Source organism: Prosopis cineraria, unplaced genomic scaffold (genome assembly GCF_029017545.1).
Source record: "Prosopis cineraria cultivar Desert tree isolate PC_DT_omini unplaced genomic scaffold, ASM2901754v1 PC9, whole genome shotgun sequence".
In the NCBI taxonomy this organism is placed as follows: Eukaryota; Viridiplantae; Streptophyta; class Magnoliopsida; order Fabales; family Fabaceae; genus Prosopis; species Prosopis cineraria.
This window is the reverse complement of record NW_026555340.1, coordinates 20,347,113-20,366,753: the sequence shown is the minus strand read 5'-3', so window position 1 is coordinate 20,366,753 and position 19,641 is coordinate 20,347,113. Positions and strand designations below refer to the sequence as shown.

General features: G+C 31.7%; 1 protein-coding gene across 1 annotated transcript; it reads right to left on the bottom strand.

Moving 5' to 3' along the window:
- Nucleotides 1-224: 224 nt before the first annotated feature.
- Nucleotides 225-3,080, bottom strand: LOC129319644 (putative calcium-transporting ATPase 13, plasma membrane-type). The gene has a single exon (XM_054964737.1). The coding sequence runs from the start codon at nucleotides 3,078-3,080 to the stop codon at nucleotides 225-227; it is 2,856 nt and encodes a 951-aa protein (XP_054820712.1).
- Between the last annotated feature and the right edge of the window lie 16,561 nt (nucleotides 3,081-19,641).

Sequence of the window (19,641 nt, the reverse complement as noted above, 5' to 3'; positions counted from 1 at the left end):
TATAGGACATAATTGTAATGATCAAGATCTGAATCTGCTTATTAACTTTATCTTCTTATTAAATTACAATCATATCCAAATAATAGCAAAAAATATAAATAAGGAATATTTTCTCTACAATGAAGGAAATGTTAAAAATTTCAAAAACACAGAAAGTGAAACAAAGGAGATTAGATCAGACCGCAACACAGTACTATCATATAACTATCTTTACAAGCAAGTATTTATTGCCTCTTCATGTTCAAGAAACTAAGCAATGGCCTCTCTGGGATATGAATGAACTTCACAGCCCAACCAATAGGCCAAGAAATAGCTGCCATTAAAATGCAAGCACCCCATTGCTCCCAATTCAACCTTTCAGTGTTTGCAAATTTCTTCAAAAATTCCACCATCAATACCTGAAGCACAATGGTTATCCCTATCATCCCTAGAAACAACTTGTTCCTATGAATCCCCTTGAACACATTCTTTTCCTCTAGCTTCCTTGCATTAAACTCATTAAACACTTGGCATAGCACAAATGTGTTGAAAAACAAAGTGTCATTTACCTTTGAGCTCACCCCAAATAAAGCCTCACCCATGAATTGTAGTGTCAATAGAATTGTGATCTGGTACAAAGCTTGAGCTAAGAGATTTCTCCACATGATGATATCGATGAGAGGCTCAGTTTTACCCTTTGGGGGTTTGTTCAGTAACTCTATTGTAGGCTTCTCTGTTGCTAGAGTTAGAGAGCCCAAAGTGTCTGTTATGAAGTTCACCCACAATAGTTGAACTGTTGCTAACGCCACTTTATTTGTTGATGCTGCAACCAAAAAATTAATTGTAAGTGCAACAATGTTTACTGTCAGTTGAAATTGAATGAACTTTTGGATGTTGTGATAGACACATCTTCCCCACTTTAGAACTGTGACCACTGAGGAAAAACTATCATTCAAGATAATTATATCTGAGCTTTCTTTTGCAACTTCACTACCTTGAATCTTCTTGCAAAGCCCTATATCAGCTTTCTTTAATGACATTGCATCATTTGCATCATCTCCTATTATTGCAACTACATGACCTTTTTGTTTGAGGCATTGAACCATAAGAAGCTTGTCCTTGGGAGAGGATTGTGCCATCACGCAAATTTTATCCACTCTCTCTATGGCTATAGCTGTGAAAATATTGTCTCCTGTGATCATTTTTACATTTACACCTGCTTGTTGGCAATCTTGTATATCTTTATAGACACCATGATGGCATGAATCCTTAATACCAACAAGTCCTAAGAGGGTGAGGCCTTCTTCTTTTACCTTTTGGCTTCCTTGTTCATCTTCTTTTGTCACTTCTAAATGTGCAAAAGCAATACATATGAGGCTGCTGGCTGCCATTCCTTGAATGATTTGCTCAAACTCCATCTTTTTGTCACTATCAAGATCTTTGATATTGTCAGAAGCATCATAATACTTCGAACAAAATTTGAGTACTATCTCAGCTGCTCCTTTCCAATGTGCATGAATTTTGTTGTCAGCTTTCCTTCTAATCACAACATGACTTCTTTTCTTCTTTGAATTGAAGGTTTTAGCATGAAGGATGGTACAATTTTGTGTCAACTCCTCCATATTCATGGCCAAATCAAGAACATCCCATGAAATAATGGCCTTTTCTATCGGATTACTTGTAAACTCATATTCTGAATCTGTTGATTTGAACTTGTAAACACTACCTATTGTGTTAAGGGCAACCCCTTCTTGGATTAGTTGAAGAACTTTTGAATGCATTAATGATTCATGAGCTTTCCCTTTGATAGGTTCTTGTCCAAGCCAGAAATTAGTCACCTTCATTTGATTAAGTGTAAGAGTCCCGGTCTTATCAATACAAATGGTTGTAACTGACCCCATTGTCTCACAAGCAGAGAGCTTCCTCACTATAGCCATGCCAGCCATCATTTTCATTGAGTAAGCCAAAGTTGAAGTCACAGCCAAAGGAAGCCCTTCTGGAATCGCAACAGCAACAATAGCAATAGAAGCTGCAACAATTCCAACAACTCCATTCACAATTCCATGGAACTCTTTATTCCCATTTTCATCTTTTGTGTTGCCAGTGAAGTAGAGAACTAGTAGGACATTCACAAACAAACCAGCCTTGCCTATCGTTGAAGTAAGCTTTCTAAGGCGTGATTGTAGAGGGGTTTCTTCATCGTTTTCTCCGCTTATGGGACTCATCATTTGACCTCGTGTCGTGTTCATACCAACAGAAGTAACGAGCATTTTGGCAAATCCATTAGCCACTTTGGTCCCGGAGAACAAGAATGGGTTCTTGTCGCCATTAATTTCAACGTGGTGGCTCTCACCACTTGTCAAGCTTTCATCAACTAGCAGAGAATATCCTTCCAAGAATAAGCCATCAGCAGGAACCTGGTCTCCGATCTTCAACACCACGACGTCGCCGACAACGATGTCATATATCAAAACTTGTTGTCGCCGACCACTGCGTATGGCTTCGACTTGGACGATATTATTGCTATCTTGCGACAGCTTGTCTAACAACCTGTTCTGTCTGAAATTGTTGACGGAACATGCGGCAATGATGAACGAAACAGCAACGAAAATGGTACCACCGTCGTAAAATCCTTTTTTGACTCCGTACCTTTTGATTTCAAAGCCGAGAGACAAAGCAGCACAAGCCAAGAAAATAAGAATGATGGGGTCCAAGAAAGCCCTTTCCACAAAATGAAAGAAGCCTTTTGAAGGTCGTGTTTGGTAGGTGTTGGAACCAAAAGTTTTTTGTCGTCCCTCGACGTCGCTGGAATCATCCTCAACGGCGCTGACTCCATAGTCAACGCTGGTTTTTAGAGCAGAAGCCACACCATGGACGCCTCCAAGATTCTGTAGGGTTTCTACGTTCTTCTTCTTCATGAGATGGGTGAGGGTGGCTTGGCTAACAGTACCAGATGATGGCAACGACAAGAAAACTCTCGAGCAACGGATACTAACATATGCAGATTGCCATCTTTTGTAGGGTTTGGGACGATTGTCTTCGTTTTGCAGAAAAGGCTTCATTAGTAGCTCCACCTCGCCGCCGACGAAGTGCTCCGACATGATGACGACTGGTTTGAAACCCAGAAAATTTGAACACAATATGGGAAATGACAGAAACTAGCAGCAAACGCAGCGAGCTGATGATGATGATCATTAAAGAACTGGAAGCTTAACAATGTATGAAACCAGCCATTGAAATATGAAAACAGGAGGATACAGTTTCATCAGTGACTGAGGAATATAGATAGTGAGAGATGTGGAAGAAGACTTACTTAAAGAACCATATGGTTTCTGTTTACTGAAGAAGATATATACAGTTATTTATAGGAGTTTGATGATCGATATACACGCATCTGTAGTTTTTCTAGATTACAAGGTCACGACAAAAGAACTGTTAGTCGGTACTTGATGAACAAGTTAAAGAATAACTGCCGTCATTATGCATGTCAGTGCAAAGTAAACAATGATTCAGTCTGTCAAAATAAGATCCTAATTATTGTAATAATGGTGTTATAAAAAATATTTGAAGCAAATTTTTTAAAAAAATAAAAAAGTAAATAGTTATACCATAAATTTTGTTGAGCACAAAATATTAGAAAATTGATGGTATAAATATATTTTTTTTAGGGGCAAAAAAAGAACTTCGCCGTTTTAAAAAGAAAAAGAACGTTCGCATATTTTTTTTTTTACGAGGAACGGTAAAAAAAATATAAAATTCACGAATCGTGTGTATCGAGTAATTTGATGAATTCGATTGGTGCAGCATAAAATCTATAACGAAAATTTTTTATTTGGCTATATCTGCGAAGCCTCGTTGTAATTACTTCGACGTTCTTATTGGGGCAAAAAAATGGAAAAACCAAACACGAAATATAACTTCGCCGCGTCATTTGCAATTGCCTCAGCTATTCTGAAAGGGAAGTCACGTGGAAAGCTGCAGATCTTCAGCTTTTTTTTTTATTCATTATTCATTAATTTAATATTTAATATCTAAAATATTCTAATTTTAATTATTAATTTAATGAAATTAAAATTCAATGAAATTAAATATTAACTATTTATTAATAAAATTAAATAAATTAAATAAATTAAATAAAATATAAATATATATTATTTTGAATATATAATATTAATAAAATAATATTTAAGAATATAATAAAATATTGAATATTGAATGTTAATATAAATTAATAAAAAATTATTTAAAATTATTAATATTAATTATAATTATTAATATATTATTAATATGTAAAATTTATTATTAATATATAGATATAGAATTAATATACCATGATATGAATTTCATTCGAATCTGAGTAAAAATATTGAGTCTCATCTTCTTCAACTCCCAATTCTTCAGCTTTCCACGTGACTTCTTTCAGGGCCATTGCAAATAACGCGGCAAAGTAATATTTCGTGTTTGGTTTTGCCATTTTTTGCCCCAACAAGAACGTCGAAGTAATTACTGAGGTTTCGCAAAAATGCACAGCCAAATAAAATGGTCGATTATTTATCAAAGTATAAAATAAAATAAAATTGTCGATTTATAATTTATGCTACTCAAATCAAATTCAAATTAAAGGATACACGATTTGTTGGAATATTTACATATTGTGAATTTGCATTAATTAATTACTGAGTCCATAACAAAGTGATCTTTTATGATATTATTTAAATTATGATAGGTAAATCACATAAGTGAATCCATCTAAGCAGATACTCAACCTACAATTCTTTTACTGTAAGTTATTTTTCCTATCTTTTAACTAATTTTTTTTTTGGATGATATCTTTTAACTGATTGGGTTAAGAGGATTTGAGACAATTAAGATTAATCAATCAATTAATCAATTATATATTTGTCTGTACACTCCCTCATATTTCTCTATCATTTGAAAGTTAGGGGAGAATATTGTCAATTTCTAGGTAATCGAGACTTTACGTGTTTTATATTTTCTCTAGATTAATGGATTCACAGATATGCTCATTAAATTCAATAATTTTTTTATTGATATTCAAACTCATGGATTATTTAATTTAATTATTGAGTATTTTTTTTACCATTTTTCCTCGTAAAAAATATACAAACTTTCTTTTTTTAGTAAAAAATGAATGATTAATTTGTACCATCAATTTTCTAATATTTTATGTTCAACAAAAGAGATGTTATAATTATTCATTTTATTATTTTTAAAATTTTGATTCATATATTTTTTTCCAACAATTAAGAGAGATAGAAAGGTTGTTACTCCTTTAGGGTGTTAAAGTGTTTTATATTCTATTCTTTTAGTCCTATTTATAAAGTTAAAAAATAATAGTTTTTTTAATTCCATTTATAAATCATGTCTTTAATTTTTATTATTATAATTTTCTCCATTTATTCTTTATTAAATATTGATGGGAGGAAGTATGTTATTAAAGGATATATATTTAATAAGGTTAAAGTTAAATACTTACTAAATTTTTATAAGAGTTAATGAGTTAAAATTTGAATATTTTTATTATAATAAAAACATTAAAATTGATTTATAAAAAAGAATTATGTGTATATTTTCTCTTCATTTAAAAATATAAAATATTCTTGAAGGGTTGGATGTTTGTGGATATAAAATTTATTTTTTGTATTTCAAAATATAATTAATACATTTTTTAAAAAAATAATTATTTTATATTTATTTTTAAATTAAATATTTTATTTAATAAAGATAAATATAAAAATATGTGTGTAAATTAAGAGAGGGAAAGAAATGTTGGCTACAAAAACAGAGAGGGAAAGAAAGGCCAAGTTTCGCGGAACTATGGCGATTCTATTAAATAATCCAATCCCCATGTTCCAAATTTCAATGAAACGCGTCTGATTTTTTTTTTTTTATGGGGAATAAAAACGCGTCTTAATTTATGTTCTCACTATTACTTATTTTATTATCTCAAACGAGCCATGTGGATCATTTTCACCTTCCAGGCTTTCATAGTTTTTTAAGAGTATTGCAAACTGTGTGTGTGTGTGGATATGTGCATATATGTGTGTGAATGCACGTTTATATATGTATACACACACATATTAATTAGAATCAATTTAAATAATAAAATTGCTATATTTTCTAGATGAATTAATTTCCAAGTGTTTTTTTAGGAAAAATGATAATGAAATTCTATCGGAATATATAAATAATAATTAAGTTTTTTGAAATGTCATAATTCCTCTCAAGTTTTTAGTTACCTTTTTGACATTAATATTTTAGCTTAATATTTACGATTTACTGAATAAAAAGTTGTGATTACTTAAATAAAAATTGTGACTGATTATTTTTAGAACTTAGATTTCAATGATAAAAGAAATTTCACAATATAAATTGTGATTTCTTACTTAATACTTATAATTCATAGAATAAAAATTATGATTATTTAAACAAAAGTTACAATTAATTATTTTCAGAACTCAGACTTCAATGACAAAAAAATTTTACATGAAAATTTGTAATTTCTTATTCAATATTTGTGATTTACAAAATAAAAATTGAGATTACTTAAACAAAAGTTGTGACTAGTTATTTTAAGAGAAAGTAGCAATCAAGGACCACTAGCCAAATTTTATATCAATCAAAGATTGTTTGTTGTCAAAACTAGAATAAAAAACAAGCCTAAATAGACTGTTATTAATTTAAAATGAGTTGTTGTTAAAAGTCAAATGAATATTTGTTGACAAAAAACTAATCCAAATTTTGATATGTGGTCCTTGATTGCCATTTGTCAATAAGTATCCATTCAGATTTTGACAACAACTGATCCTTGTTGATTAATATAAATTTTGATATGTGATCCTTGATTGCCATATTAGTCATTCAACCTAAAATAATTAATATTAGAAAGGTACACAGGAATTTGAGAGGAATTATGACATTTCAAAAGATCTGATTGTTATTTATATATTTTAGTAAAATTCTATTATCATTTTCCCAAGTTTTTAAGAAAGAATTATATACAGATCTCAAACAAGAGAATTAATCATTACAAGGTTTATTAACAACTGGACTAAGGTCATTGAGAACACAATGTGTTGTTATTTTCCTTAGTTCAATTATTAATAGACTTTGCATTGATTAATTCTCTTGTGTGAAACTTTAACGTAATTTTCCTATTTTTTTTAAACAAAAGAAAGGAAGAATAATAGTAAAATCCTTAAATATTAAATTAATGACAGTTAAGTCTTTAAGATTTTTTTAAAAAAATAAGTCATAAAGATCAATTCAAAAAATTGTAAATAAGAATTGTAGTTTTAAATTTTAGTCACATTAAGTTATATAATTGTAAATAAGTTATATAACAACAAATAAAATTCTATATAGTATCTCTAAATATACTAGGAGAGATATTCCCTGCTGTTTATAGAGCCTAATCGATATATATTTTTTTAAAAAAATATAATTGTGGATCTCTATAATTTTATTAAGTTTTATTTTTAGTTCTTATAGTTTTTTTCTTGTGTCACCCAGTCTTTTTAAAATATAAGGATCGAAAATATTGAAAAAAATTACAAAGACTAAACATAAAATTTAATGAAACTACAAAGAAGGATTGTGTTTTTCATTTTTAAAAATGCTATATAGTATGATTAAACAGCGTAAAAGTTTTTTTTTTTTTTTTGGGCGAAAGAGGATCTATTACGAATGAAAAGAGCGTACAAAGGCTCACAAAACGAGTCAAAAGAGGCAGACAGCTATAGAATGTTTCAGAGGGAAACACAGAAAAACCGTAAGCCAAAACAAAGCGAGAAGGTAAAGGAGCAGACAAAGGCAAACAAAAGACAGCTGCCCAACTCCAGAACGGGGTTCTCGCAAGCTTTCCGACGAGAGGGACATCATCGCACCTTCAGCATCATTAGCTTGAATATCAAAGGATAACAAGTCGATAATGTCCTCTACAATTCCTCTACAAGTCCAGTCTCCAGAATCAGGATAACCTTTTGCGCACACATGAATTGAGGTGAAAGCAAGGCAGTCACTCTCAAAGTTAAGAATTATCAATACCCAAATCTTTAGCAAGCATAAGGACCCGTCTCAGAGCTAACGATTTAGCCATGAAGGCTGAAATATATTTCACTTTGTCCGTAAACGCCCAAAGCAGAGAACCTCGATCATCCCTACTGACAATGCCAGCTTGGGGTGTGATTGAAAACCTAAGAAGCACCGATATGAGTATGAGCGTCAGGACGATATGATACGATACGTGGACACGGCTATTTTTTAAAATTTTAGAATACAGGTACGGCTATATAAATAATTAAATATTAAATATTTGGATCTCTAAAAATACAATTTCAAGATGTCTAATGCCATCACAAAATATAATACAATAAGTAGTTAAGCATTTAAACACTATCAAGTGGCAAAATATAATTATCAACTTAAAATAATTCTAATGTTCCACATCTTCATTGACACCACCACTTTCTCCTATAAGTTCTCTTTTCAAAATTGGCTCATCTAGAGATAAACTTGTAACTTCAAGATTTTCAGCATTATCTATTTCCTCACAATCTACTTTCTCTAGTGGAATACTTCTAACTTTTTCTTGAAAGAAGACGAAAATTTGAATGAACAAAAACTAAGTTCTCTGCTCTTTTTGAAAGCATCTTGTTTTCTTTAGTGAATGAACAAAAGAGTAAGTGCTCCAAATGATTGCTTCACCAAACCGTAGGCTCTAATATCCATCTATCTTGTATGGAATCAACAAAAGAGAACTCATCTGAACATCCAGAAAACTTTGAAAATTCATTCATAACCAATTTCCTCTCTTCTTCATCTGGAAACATCCTTTTAAAACATTTTTCCTCTCAGTTGATATTTCAGCATTTCTATATGGAGAGATTCTATTTGGTCCACGTTCAAGTCATTGTGTTGTATAATACCTACAATAATATAATAACATCAATTGGAGTTGTGATGTAAAAGTGATGAAGAAAAAATTTCATGATAAAAAATAAGAATAACACACCTAGGATTCAGTGAGTGGGCAAGACAATGTAGTGGAGTGGCACTCTTTATCCATTGATCAATGATGATGTTATAAACAACTTCATAAAATGAATAGTACTTAGAAAGTGATTTTCTCTCATACTTATAAATTGATTCCTTAATTTGCTCTATCATTGAATCCCAAATCTCATAAATCAAATGAAGTAGGGGTCTATTTGTGTCAACAAATCTCAACATATCATAAATTGGTTTAGTGAAAGAGAGAATATAATCAACCTTCTCCCACCAAAGATCATCAAGAATTATGTCCTTCATAGTAGCAGCCTTTCCAACATCATCATCTCTATAAACATTCCATTCTTTACTAATAATCAATGTATGAAGAGAAGTTTTGATAAGTTTGAATATCTCCAACATCACAATTGTTGATGCAAACACTAGTGCAAAAATTATTTTTCGTTACAGTTAAAATGCATTTTTGACGACGGAAGATGCTGTGTAATAGAAAATCATGTGGTAATAAACAGATATTTTTCACCACAGGTCAAAAGAAACTGTGGCGAAATATGATATTTTTCGCCACAGGAGCCATTTGACCTGTGGCGAAAAATATAGTGGTGAAAAATATAATTTTTTGCCACAGGTGGTCTCGGAATTGTGGCGAAAAATCAAGACCAACTGTGACGAAAATTTACTCTAGAGCTCATTTATGGCCACAGTTCTATCAACAACTGTTGCCATAAATAAGACATATTAATTTCAGAAATACTTAATTAATTTAATTTATTTAAGAAAAATTAATTTACCTAAAATAAGAAATACTTAATGAACATAATTTATTAGAATTATATTATTAATTACTAAATTTTATTTTAATTTATTAAAATTAAATTTTTTAATAAATAATTTATTTATTTATGTCTTAATTAATTTAATTTATTATAGTTTTTTAAAAATTAACTATATTTAGGCAATAAACAATTGAGTAATAATTTACCTTAACTAATTAATTAAATTAAATGATTTAATTTTTTAAAATTAATTAAATTAATTTACTTTAACTAATTTCATTTATGGCAACAGTTAATTTTAGGACTGTGGCTATAAATGAAATACATAAGTATTTAACTATGAAAAAGTCACTTGTGCATATATTGCCACAGGTTTTTGAAATACTGTGGCAAAAAATGTATCATTAAAATTCTATTTTGCACTAGTAAAATCTTATTTCGGCTATTGCAAGCAACTTTAATAGCACAAATTTATTAAACATGGCCAATCTCATAGAATGATTCATGATAAATGTTTGGATGAAGACTACGTCACCCTTCACCTCAGTGATCCAATGGCATTCTTCATAAACAATTTCATTTGCCTCTGTATTTTTTGCTGCACATATATTCTTCAAGGCAAGATTAAGTGTATGCACCACACATGGTGTCCAAAAGATGTGAGGATATTGATCTTCCACCATCTTACCAGCAGATTTACAAACAGGTGCATTACCAGTGATTACTTGAACAACTTTATGAGGCCCCACTTCTTCAACCACTTTCTTTATTAAGCTAGCCATGTAAAATTTGTCTTTATACTCACTAGTTGCATCAATTGCCTTCAAAAACATGGGACTTTCATCATTTACAACCATAAAATTAATTAATGGCCTTTTTTGTACATCTGTCCAACCATCCGTAACTATACTTACCCCCTTATGATTCCAAGCCCCTTTGATTGATTCAAGTTGCCTTTCAACATTGGCCCTTTCTTTTTGCAACAAAGTAGATCTTAGTGCATTATAACCAGGAGGTTTAAAATCAGGAATTACATTATTGGTAGCATATTGAAATGCACTAATAAAATATGGGTTATGTGCCAAATTGAAAGACAAGCCAGCCGAATAGAACATTTTAGCAATTTCAGCAGTTAAATTATCTCTAACTACTTGTTGGAAAGCTCTTTTTATTGTATTTGTTGCCCTCTTTTTTCTTGATTGTGTTCACTTTGTATAAGGGTAGAACCCCTTTAACATAAAGGAGACAAGCTCTCAGTTGGAGTTGGCAATGGCACATGTCTTGGTTTTATTCTATTCTTAGCCTTCTCTTGAGCTTTTTGCATTTCACCTAAACAACTATCATCAACTTTCGGGCATATAACAATACTCTTTTCAGAGATACTCAACAAATGAAATTTAACTCTAAAATAAAAGCCATTATAATAGTTACACTTCCAACTACTATTCCCACCTTCCCCTTCATTTTTTTGAGGAACCAAAGTTACATAAGCCTATAAAAGAGTACTCTCTTTATGTCTTTCATTACTAGATTGAAACTGAGAATTCAAACTTCCTAAACTACTACCGGGTCTAGAATTAAAAGCCATTGGAGGTTTAATTTTAAATAATATCCTGCAACTTGAACATGAAGAGAGCTAATAACAATTTAAAATAAATCAATGTTTAACTCAACAAAATAATCCATCTAAATAAAAAAATTAAATTAGTAATTCAATATTGAATTGGAAAAATTGATCAGGTTGTTCTGCCTCTTTCGATTCAGCAATAAAGCATTGAGCAATAAAAGAAGTGAAAAATGCAAATTTTCGCGTCCGCCCGTATTCGACCCGCGTCAACCCGTCTCAACCGAAAATTGGGAAAAGGGACACGCAGTTTCCGCATCCTGAACGCGTGTCCGTGTTGGATATTGACACGCCAACTTTTTTCACGTATCGGTGCTTCTGAGTTGAAAACTTTCTCATTATTTGCCTTCCAAATCAACCACAAATAACCAGCTAATAAACGAAACATTATAGTCTGTTAAACTGTTCTGGGCTGTGAGAGCCGTCCACGACTTGCCAAAATTCTGAGTCTGCAGCGGTAATACCCGAAAGTTTAGGTCCAATTAAAATTGTATTTATATATATATATATATATATATATGCTGGGGAAGCTCAACAAGACAGAATTAACGGCTTAGCAGTTATGATGTTGGATGCCTTTATAATATTAATATATATATATATATATGTGTGTGTGTGTGTGTGTGTGGGGTTTAGGGTTTATATATTAGAGGGATTTTATTCCCCCACCACCCCCTCCCCGGGAGCCTGATGCTATGTTTGGTAGGTTGGAATTGTGAAGATGGAAATGAAATTGGAATAGAAATCTGAATAAAGTGATGTTTGATAGATATGAATTACAATTCTTGGGAATTCTAATTCTATGGAAAAATGCTGATTTGAATTCTTTATGTAAGTCTATGGAATTGGGAGCAATTCTATAGAATTGTAATATTTAAGACACTTTTGCCCTCATACAAATTCCAGAAAGACAAATTTGCCCTCAAAAAAAAATTAAAACCCTCATATGCTAGCAAAAAAAAGAAAAAGGGAGTATAAAAGGGTAAATGATATTTTTGCTCATTATATATAAAACGTTATAATATATATATAAGATAGTATTATATATAATATTTGTATATAATTTATATATTTATAATATTTTTTTGGTATAAGAAGTAGAATTGATTTGTTTGACATTTTTCTTCTAAATCTACATGTTAGTATATTTATTTTAAAGTAGAAGGGATAGGAACCATTGCCAATTTTATTTTCAAGAAAATGTTCCCTCTAATGATAAAACTTTTTGTTTGGCCCAAGCTAGTGAATAATAGTTACAGATATAATCTATGATTTATATAATATTTTATTAATATATAAAATACATAAGAAAATTGGTACACAATTAAGTTTTTATTATGTTTTATTTTAATTTTTATATAGGGGTATTTTTGTCTTTTAAGTATAATTCCATTTCCATATCTTACATACCAAACAAAAGTAATGTAAGGATTCCATCTAATTTTTCTAACATACCAAACATACTTTTATAATTCAATTCTATTCCAATTCTGATTCCAATTCTAATTCCAATTTCATTAAAAACTATTCCATCATATCAAATGAGGTCTAAGTGAAATTGCCGTATCGCCCTTTAAAAAAAAAAAGGTAGAGATCAGAAAAAAAACGCACACAACAGGCTTTATTCGATCTTCTCCTCTCCCTTCCCCATTTTCCGATCTGGTTCAGCGCCTGAGAGAGCAGTGAGAGATGGCTTAAGATTCCTACCTCCATTCATCGTTCCTCCTTCCCATCCACTTCGGCTCAGGCGATCTGTTGCAGAGGAGTGAGAATCAAAACCCTCACTTCCCCGTCTTTCTTCTCCCTTGATCTTTCCGGTCACTGTCGAGGGAGCCGAAAGTTGCCGTCCGTCCGTCTGCCGCTGCAAGGAATTCCGCAATATCACGACCTCTCCACCTCCCCTGCGTCGCTACTGTTCTTCTTCCTGGTTTAACCTCATCTTTGAGGGTGTATTTTCAGAGAAAACCACTACTGATTTTTCCAGGTTTGCAACTTGCCTAGATGCCGCACAGTATATTCTCAATATTTGCGCAAGGTTTTGACAATTTTCTCTATCAACAGCCATAAAGAAGACATCTGCAAAAAACAAAAAAAAAAAAAAAAAACAAAAGAAAAAGAGTGAGTCACCTCTGGACAATGCTTCCTCATTTGAATACCCTTAATTTTCTTGCAAAGCTTCTGTTTGTGTAACATAGCAGACAAAACCTCTGTGATATGCCCCTGTTTACAATCTGCCAGCTACTATCTTAGTTGATCCAGAGCTCTGTTGCAGTTAGGAATCAAAGGTTTTAGCACTCCATTTGGTTAGCAATAGCATAATTCTGCAAATAGAAAGTCTCCCTAGGAAATCCTCCATAGCATCATTGGAGTTCAATGTATTATTATGCCAGCTAGTACTGACAACCTGCAGAAAATCAAAGTGAGTAGTCCAAATCTCCTTAAATTTAAAGGATTTAGGAGTTTTACCTCCACTATAGCACAAGTCAACAAGCAGCAAGTGGTGGTCAAAACCCATAGGGTCAACATTGAAAACTTGCGCCTTCAAGAAAAATTTCTCTGAACGCCCATTTCCGAAGGCTCGGTCGATTCGTTCACAAATGGTGTTCGCATCATATCGCCCATTCCACTAAGTAAAGCATGACCCATTGTAGCCCAGGCCCATCAGCGAACACACCCTGTGATGAAATTTTGGAAGTTTAGCATTTTCCGAACTACTCTACAGGCCTACTCTCCTCCTTCTCACCTACACACAACCAAGCCTCCTCAATACCTTCCACAAGACTGACCACATATTTCTAGATTTGGAGTCGTTCACGTTCCTTCAGAGGGCCATAAATGAACGTTATGTAATGGGGTGTCTCGTATGTAGATGAACTGACGCAAGTATGAATAACATTGACAGATGAAGAAAGAATGTTAACCACTACATCTTTTCCCTACCAGAGAGCAAGGCAAACCACTTCTTCATTATGGGTCCACCATCCATTCCTCATCAAACCCATACTCTCTACGAATTTTAGAAACATACCTTTATTTTTGCTTGGTCTCCATCAGGAAGACAATCTGGGGTTTTTTTTTTTTGGCATTCCTCCCGTAAGTTCTTTACTGCCAAAGGAACCCCCAACCCTTAACAGTTCCAAGATAGGATTTTCATGGCGAACTGGTGGTGGGTTCACCCCTACCACCGGCGATTGAGATCAAAGGGTCAACCCCCTTAGCATTGCTTCTTTCTCCAAACAAAAACCAGTCAGACAGGAAATCCAATTTGTCATCATCGCCTCCTTGCGCATCCGAACCACCACAACTTGGCAAGACAACTCCTTCCTCTTTCGATTTCTGATGAGCTTTTTGGTGTCACGGCAATTTTTCTGAGCTCTGGTCGAAGAAGTGGAAGGGTTGCTACGTTCTTGAGTTGCAGAATCAAATTCTTCTGTAAAGAGCGGCCTGCGGTTAGAGATAGTTGGGCTAGGAGTTTCATTAGCCCGCTTCAGAACAATCTTGTATTTTGGTAGAACCCGCTTCAGAACAATTTTGTTAAGTCTAGGAGTTACTTGAGACATTTGAGATAGGCCCACGAATGAGATTATAGCTTTCTAGCCCTCCTCGTAATACACGAACACAATACCTTAACTAAATTATGATTACCAACAGGAGTTGATCCGAGTGGTAAGCGGTTCGGTTCCACTTAAGCAAGGTCTCGAGTTCGAGCCTTGTGTATGCAAAAAATTTTCGCTGGGAGACTCACCCATCATGCTAGGTACGCGACGCGGGTCGGATCCGGATGTAATCGAGGCAAAGCTTCGGTGAACCGGGTGGGCTACCAAAAAAATTAAATTACTATTGCAATATTTTTTTAGTGAAAGAATAGATTCATTACTGAAACCGGATTACAAAAGTAGTTCTAAATTTACAAATAGATAGGACAGCCTTTATATACTTGTTTTTTGGCCAAGAGCCTTTATATACTATAAAAAATAAATGCTATCTATTCTAATGATGATTCAAAAGTTCATTAGAATATAATGCATTTTAAAATTATTGACATATAGCTTCTCAAATTGTAGTTTGCAGACCTGAAAGCTACTTAGGGGTGAAAAAGATGTTTGGATAAGAGCAGTTGATAAATAGATTTTTCTTCCCAACTATAGTTAAATTAGAAGCTCGATTTTAAAATTTTTACATTAGTTATGTTAGGATCTTACCGATGACAATATTTAATGTATTTCAAAATTATTGAATAACCCATTTATCCTTCTTTTTCTTTTGATTATTTATAAATTTGGATTTTTTATTATTTGTAATTTATAAAATTTGTATTCCTTAAATTTACCTAATTGAATTTTTAAATGTTTACAAATATTTTTCACAATAATGTATTAACTCTTTTTATTTTTATAGTTATAATTTTAATATTTTTTTAAATTTATTAAATTGCGTATTTATAATATGTGGGTGTGTATGACAAAAAAACTCATGTCCTTTACAACTAATGTATATTTAAACTTGCTTTCTAATCATAACATCTTCAAAAGTTTTAATTTGTCAAATTAATTTTTTTTACAGAAGAGTATATTCAAACATAGATCACAATAAAGTAATGGACTCCTCTCCAACTTTAGTTCTGCAAACGTTGATTCCAACAAGCTCTAAATTCGTTGGCTTAAATAGTATGCTGGATTATGGGTAAAACCCTAAAACTTCATTCACCAATTCTGGAAGAGTCTTCTATTTCTTGCATCTCATAGTTTCTGGTTGACTACTCCTTCTAGTCTTATTTATAGCGCAGAGAGGAGATTTTATTTTATTCTATTTATAAGTCATGTCATTAAATTTTCATTGCAAATTGTCTTGTTTACCTTTTATTGAATGTTAAAAGGAGAAAATATATTATTATTATATATATATGTATATATATTTAATAGAGACAAACTTAAAAGCTTATTAATTTTTATATTGAATTAATCAGTTTTAAGATTTTTCTTAGTTTCAGTGAAATTTGTTGGAAGTGATTTATAATTAGAATTAGAGGAGTATTTGATAAAAGGATGCATTCGGTTTGTAGGAATGCATTCCTTTTATATAAATACAATATTTATGAGGCATTATAGAATCTATGTTCTCCTTAGTAATTTGACAGCAAAGAATACTGACTTTGGAAGAGTGGCCATACACTGATGACATTGGTAAAAACACTCATTGGATGAATTGGCAATTATTATAAATTACTTTGTTAAAGTTCATTGAAAAAATTTGGTATCTGAAGACTACATATATTAAGACCACCTGGTTTTACAGATGCAAACACCTGCAAGGAACGTGGTTGAGTACTATGATAGTTTAGTTGGAACTATTGTACAATATTTGTGAGTTTGATTGGGAGAAACCTTAAAGCCATCTTGATTTCTCTTATTAATTTCCAAATTTATGAACATATTTCTCTTGCCCTGCTTCTCAATAAAAGTTGAAAACTACAAGCAACCTGAGAGAGACTCATGAAATGCCTCAGTGGAGGACCTCATAAGACTCATGAAAATCTTTAAAAAATCTTGATTTGGTATCAAAATTTTTAGAAAGTCCTTAATTGACAATTGTCATTGTCCCTATTTCGTATATGGCAGTAACTAGTGTGTGATATTTCCTTTTTTATCAAATTGGGCTTCTTAAGTTTCTGTTTCGACCATATCTTTTATGTATTGATCTTGCAACTTTTTACAAAGTCCAAACTATATTGAGAAAAAGGGAAGATCTTTTTTGCTTATGGCTTGCAATTGTGACTACTTCCAATTGATTCTGTCATTTTTTAATGAATGCCTGTTTAGGTCTGACTAAAAATGGCAGTTCAATTTTAAAATTTAGGTAACTAATTTGTTTTGGTGTAAAACATAAGTTTAATTCAACCAGCTCAATGTGTTTTGTTCTTTGTTCCACAGATATGGATAAACCATTGATTTGTTAGTTTTTGTTCAAATATTAATTTTAATTCACAGAGAATGAAAATGGTAAGGATGTAACTAGACATTTTATGATATCCGCATTGTATTATATCTCAACTAGCATTTACTCCCCATGCAATACATGGGAGCCTATACTTTTTGATGTTATATTAAACATATTATATTACTTTTATATTTAAAAATAATTAGAAGTTTCATATTATATGGAAGAAATTAGTGTAGTCAATGCAATTCTAATGTTTTAGACTAATAACGATGAAATAGAGCCTATATGTTGTATGACTAAAACATATATAATCTGTTTGTTTTTTTTTTTAATACAAATCCAATTTAAATAGTCAACAAAAACAAGGTCCATCATTTTGAAATTTGGCCCACGTTTGTTCAATATGCATGATGATGAAGATACCCAATTTAATATTTACACTTAATTTGTTTAATTCATTCTGCTTGGTTTCAACATCGATAAGAATTTTATATACTGTAATGTACAAGCAATGTTCATGATAACATTTAACATAATAAATCAATTATATCATGTCATAAACAATTTTCCCAATACAATATCAAACAATATCCAATAGCATTGACTAATATTAAAAAAAAAAATTCATTAACAATCAAGATGACCTGTTGCAGAATTAAATTGGAGAAGCTCAAGAAAAGATTTGAATCATTCTAATTCCATGAGGTTCGTTAGATGTTCAAGTTGCATGATAACACTTGCATAAATTCCTTGTGACGTTGCCACCTAACTTTTATAGAATCATTGAATATAGCAATATCTTTTAAAAAGCTTTTTTTATTACTAGTCTTTGCACAATTTAAGCATAATTGCTTTTAACATTCGTAAATGTGAACACAAGAGAGTGAGGAAATAGGCTGAGCAATTGTTTGACTCCCAAATTGTTACCCTACTTGTCAACACTTGTATCTTATATATGTGTAAGTGTTCTCTGACAAAAAAATAAATAAAATTACATGTGAAAGTGTACTTTGTGCACGCACGCTTTCCTATCATTCATATATGTGAAAATTATTTTTTTTAAAAAAAACTCATAATACTTCTTTTTAGACCATTATGCCAGGTTTTGTAGTAAAAGACCCATCATTATGAATTTTACTTTTTCTCCAACTTTCAATTATCTCAATATTTATTGAGTTCAGACAACAAAAAATTAATGTTATTATAGGGAGAATTACATCTAAAGATTCATATAAAATGAATTATTGTTAAAAAATGAAAACATGACTTATTTTTTCTCGAATGGAGCTTGTTGTTACTCTTTATTCATGAATAATTTTCTTAAAGGGTCCTTGAATATGATTTTTCCTTTTTCTTATGACAAATGACATCAGCTGCTTATATCAAAATGGGTCTGCCCTTTGTTGATCACTTGATTATATTCAATATTATCCTATGGATTGAAAATGATAAAATACTGGGTCTCAAGGCTTTCAAATCAAAGGCAATATGCTGATGTTAAATCCCATTCGCGATCCATCATAATGCTTCAACTTAGTTTTATAGGTATATTTGAAAAATTAAATATATATGCAAAAGATTAAGCTAACTATGTAATGTATAACAACAAATATTGCAAAGGAATTAACCTCTGGAAGCTAATCAATCAGAATTCCCCATATGCCCAGATTGATTTCTTGCAGCAGCTTCTTCATGTGACTATGTGAAGTCTTCTTTCAAGTAGGATTACCAACAATTAACAACAAACTATGTTAACTGAAGCTTCTCATAAACTCCAAACTCCAGAATTCTTTGGCTCTTGATGAATCTTTACAATGATTACAGCTAAATTTTACAGCCATATGAAGAGATCAACCAATCTTGTATAACTTTTTCTAGTCACTAACTAAACTCCCATTGTCTACCCTTCAAAATCAATGCTCTAATATTTCATTATCAGTTGCTCCATTAAACTAACTCTATCTGCTCACATCTTCCCTCTTCAAAGTACAATATGTTAGTTTGATTCTATGCCTAAAATTTGTTGAAGGATCCTCATCTTACTATCCTATTTCCTTCCAAAGCTTTGATTTAAGAGCTAAAAGCTCCTTGTCAGCCATTTTCCACAATTCTTTCAGTGTTTCCAGCAACTCAAAAACTTTGAATTATTTTTAATACACACACATAACAAAGTAACTATTGACTATTATATTGTTTTCCAAGGCATAATAAACATGAATTAAGAAATCCAGATGACAAATTATAAATCTTTAAGGTGCAAAAGTCAGATAAACTCAATAAACATGAGCCATA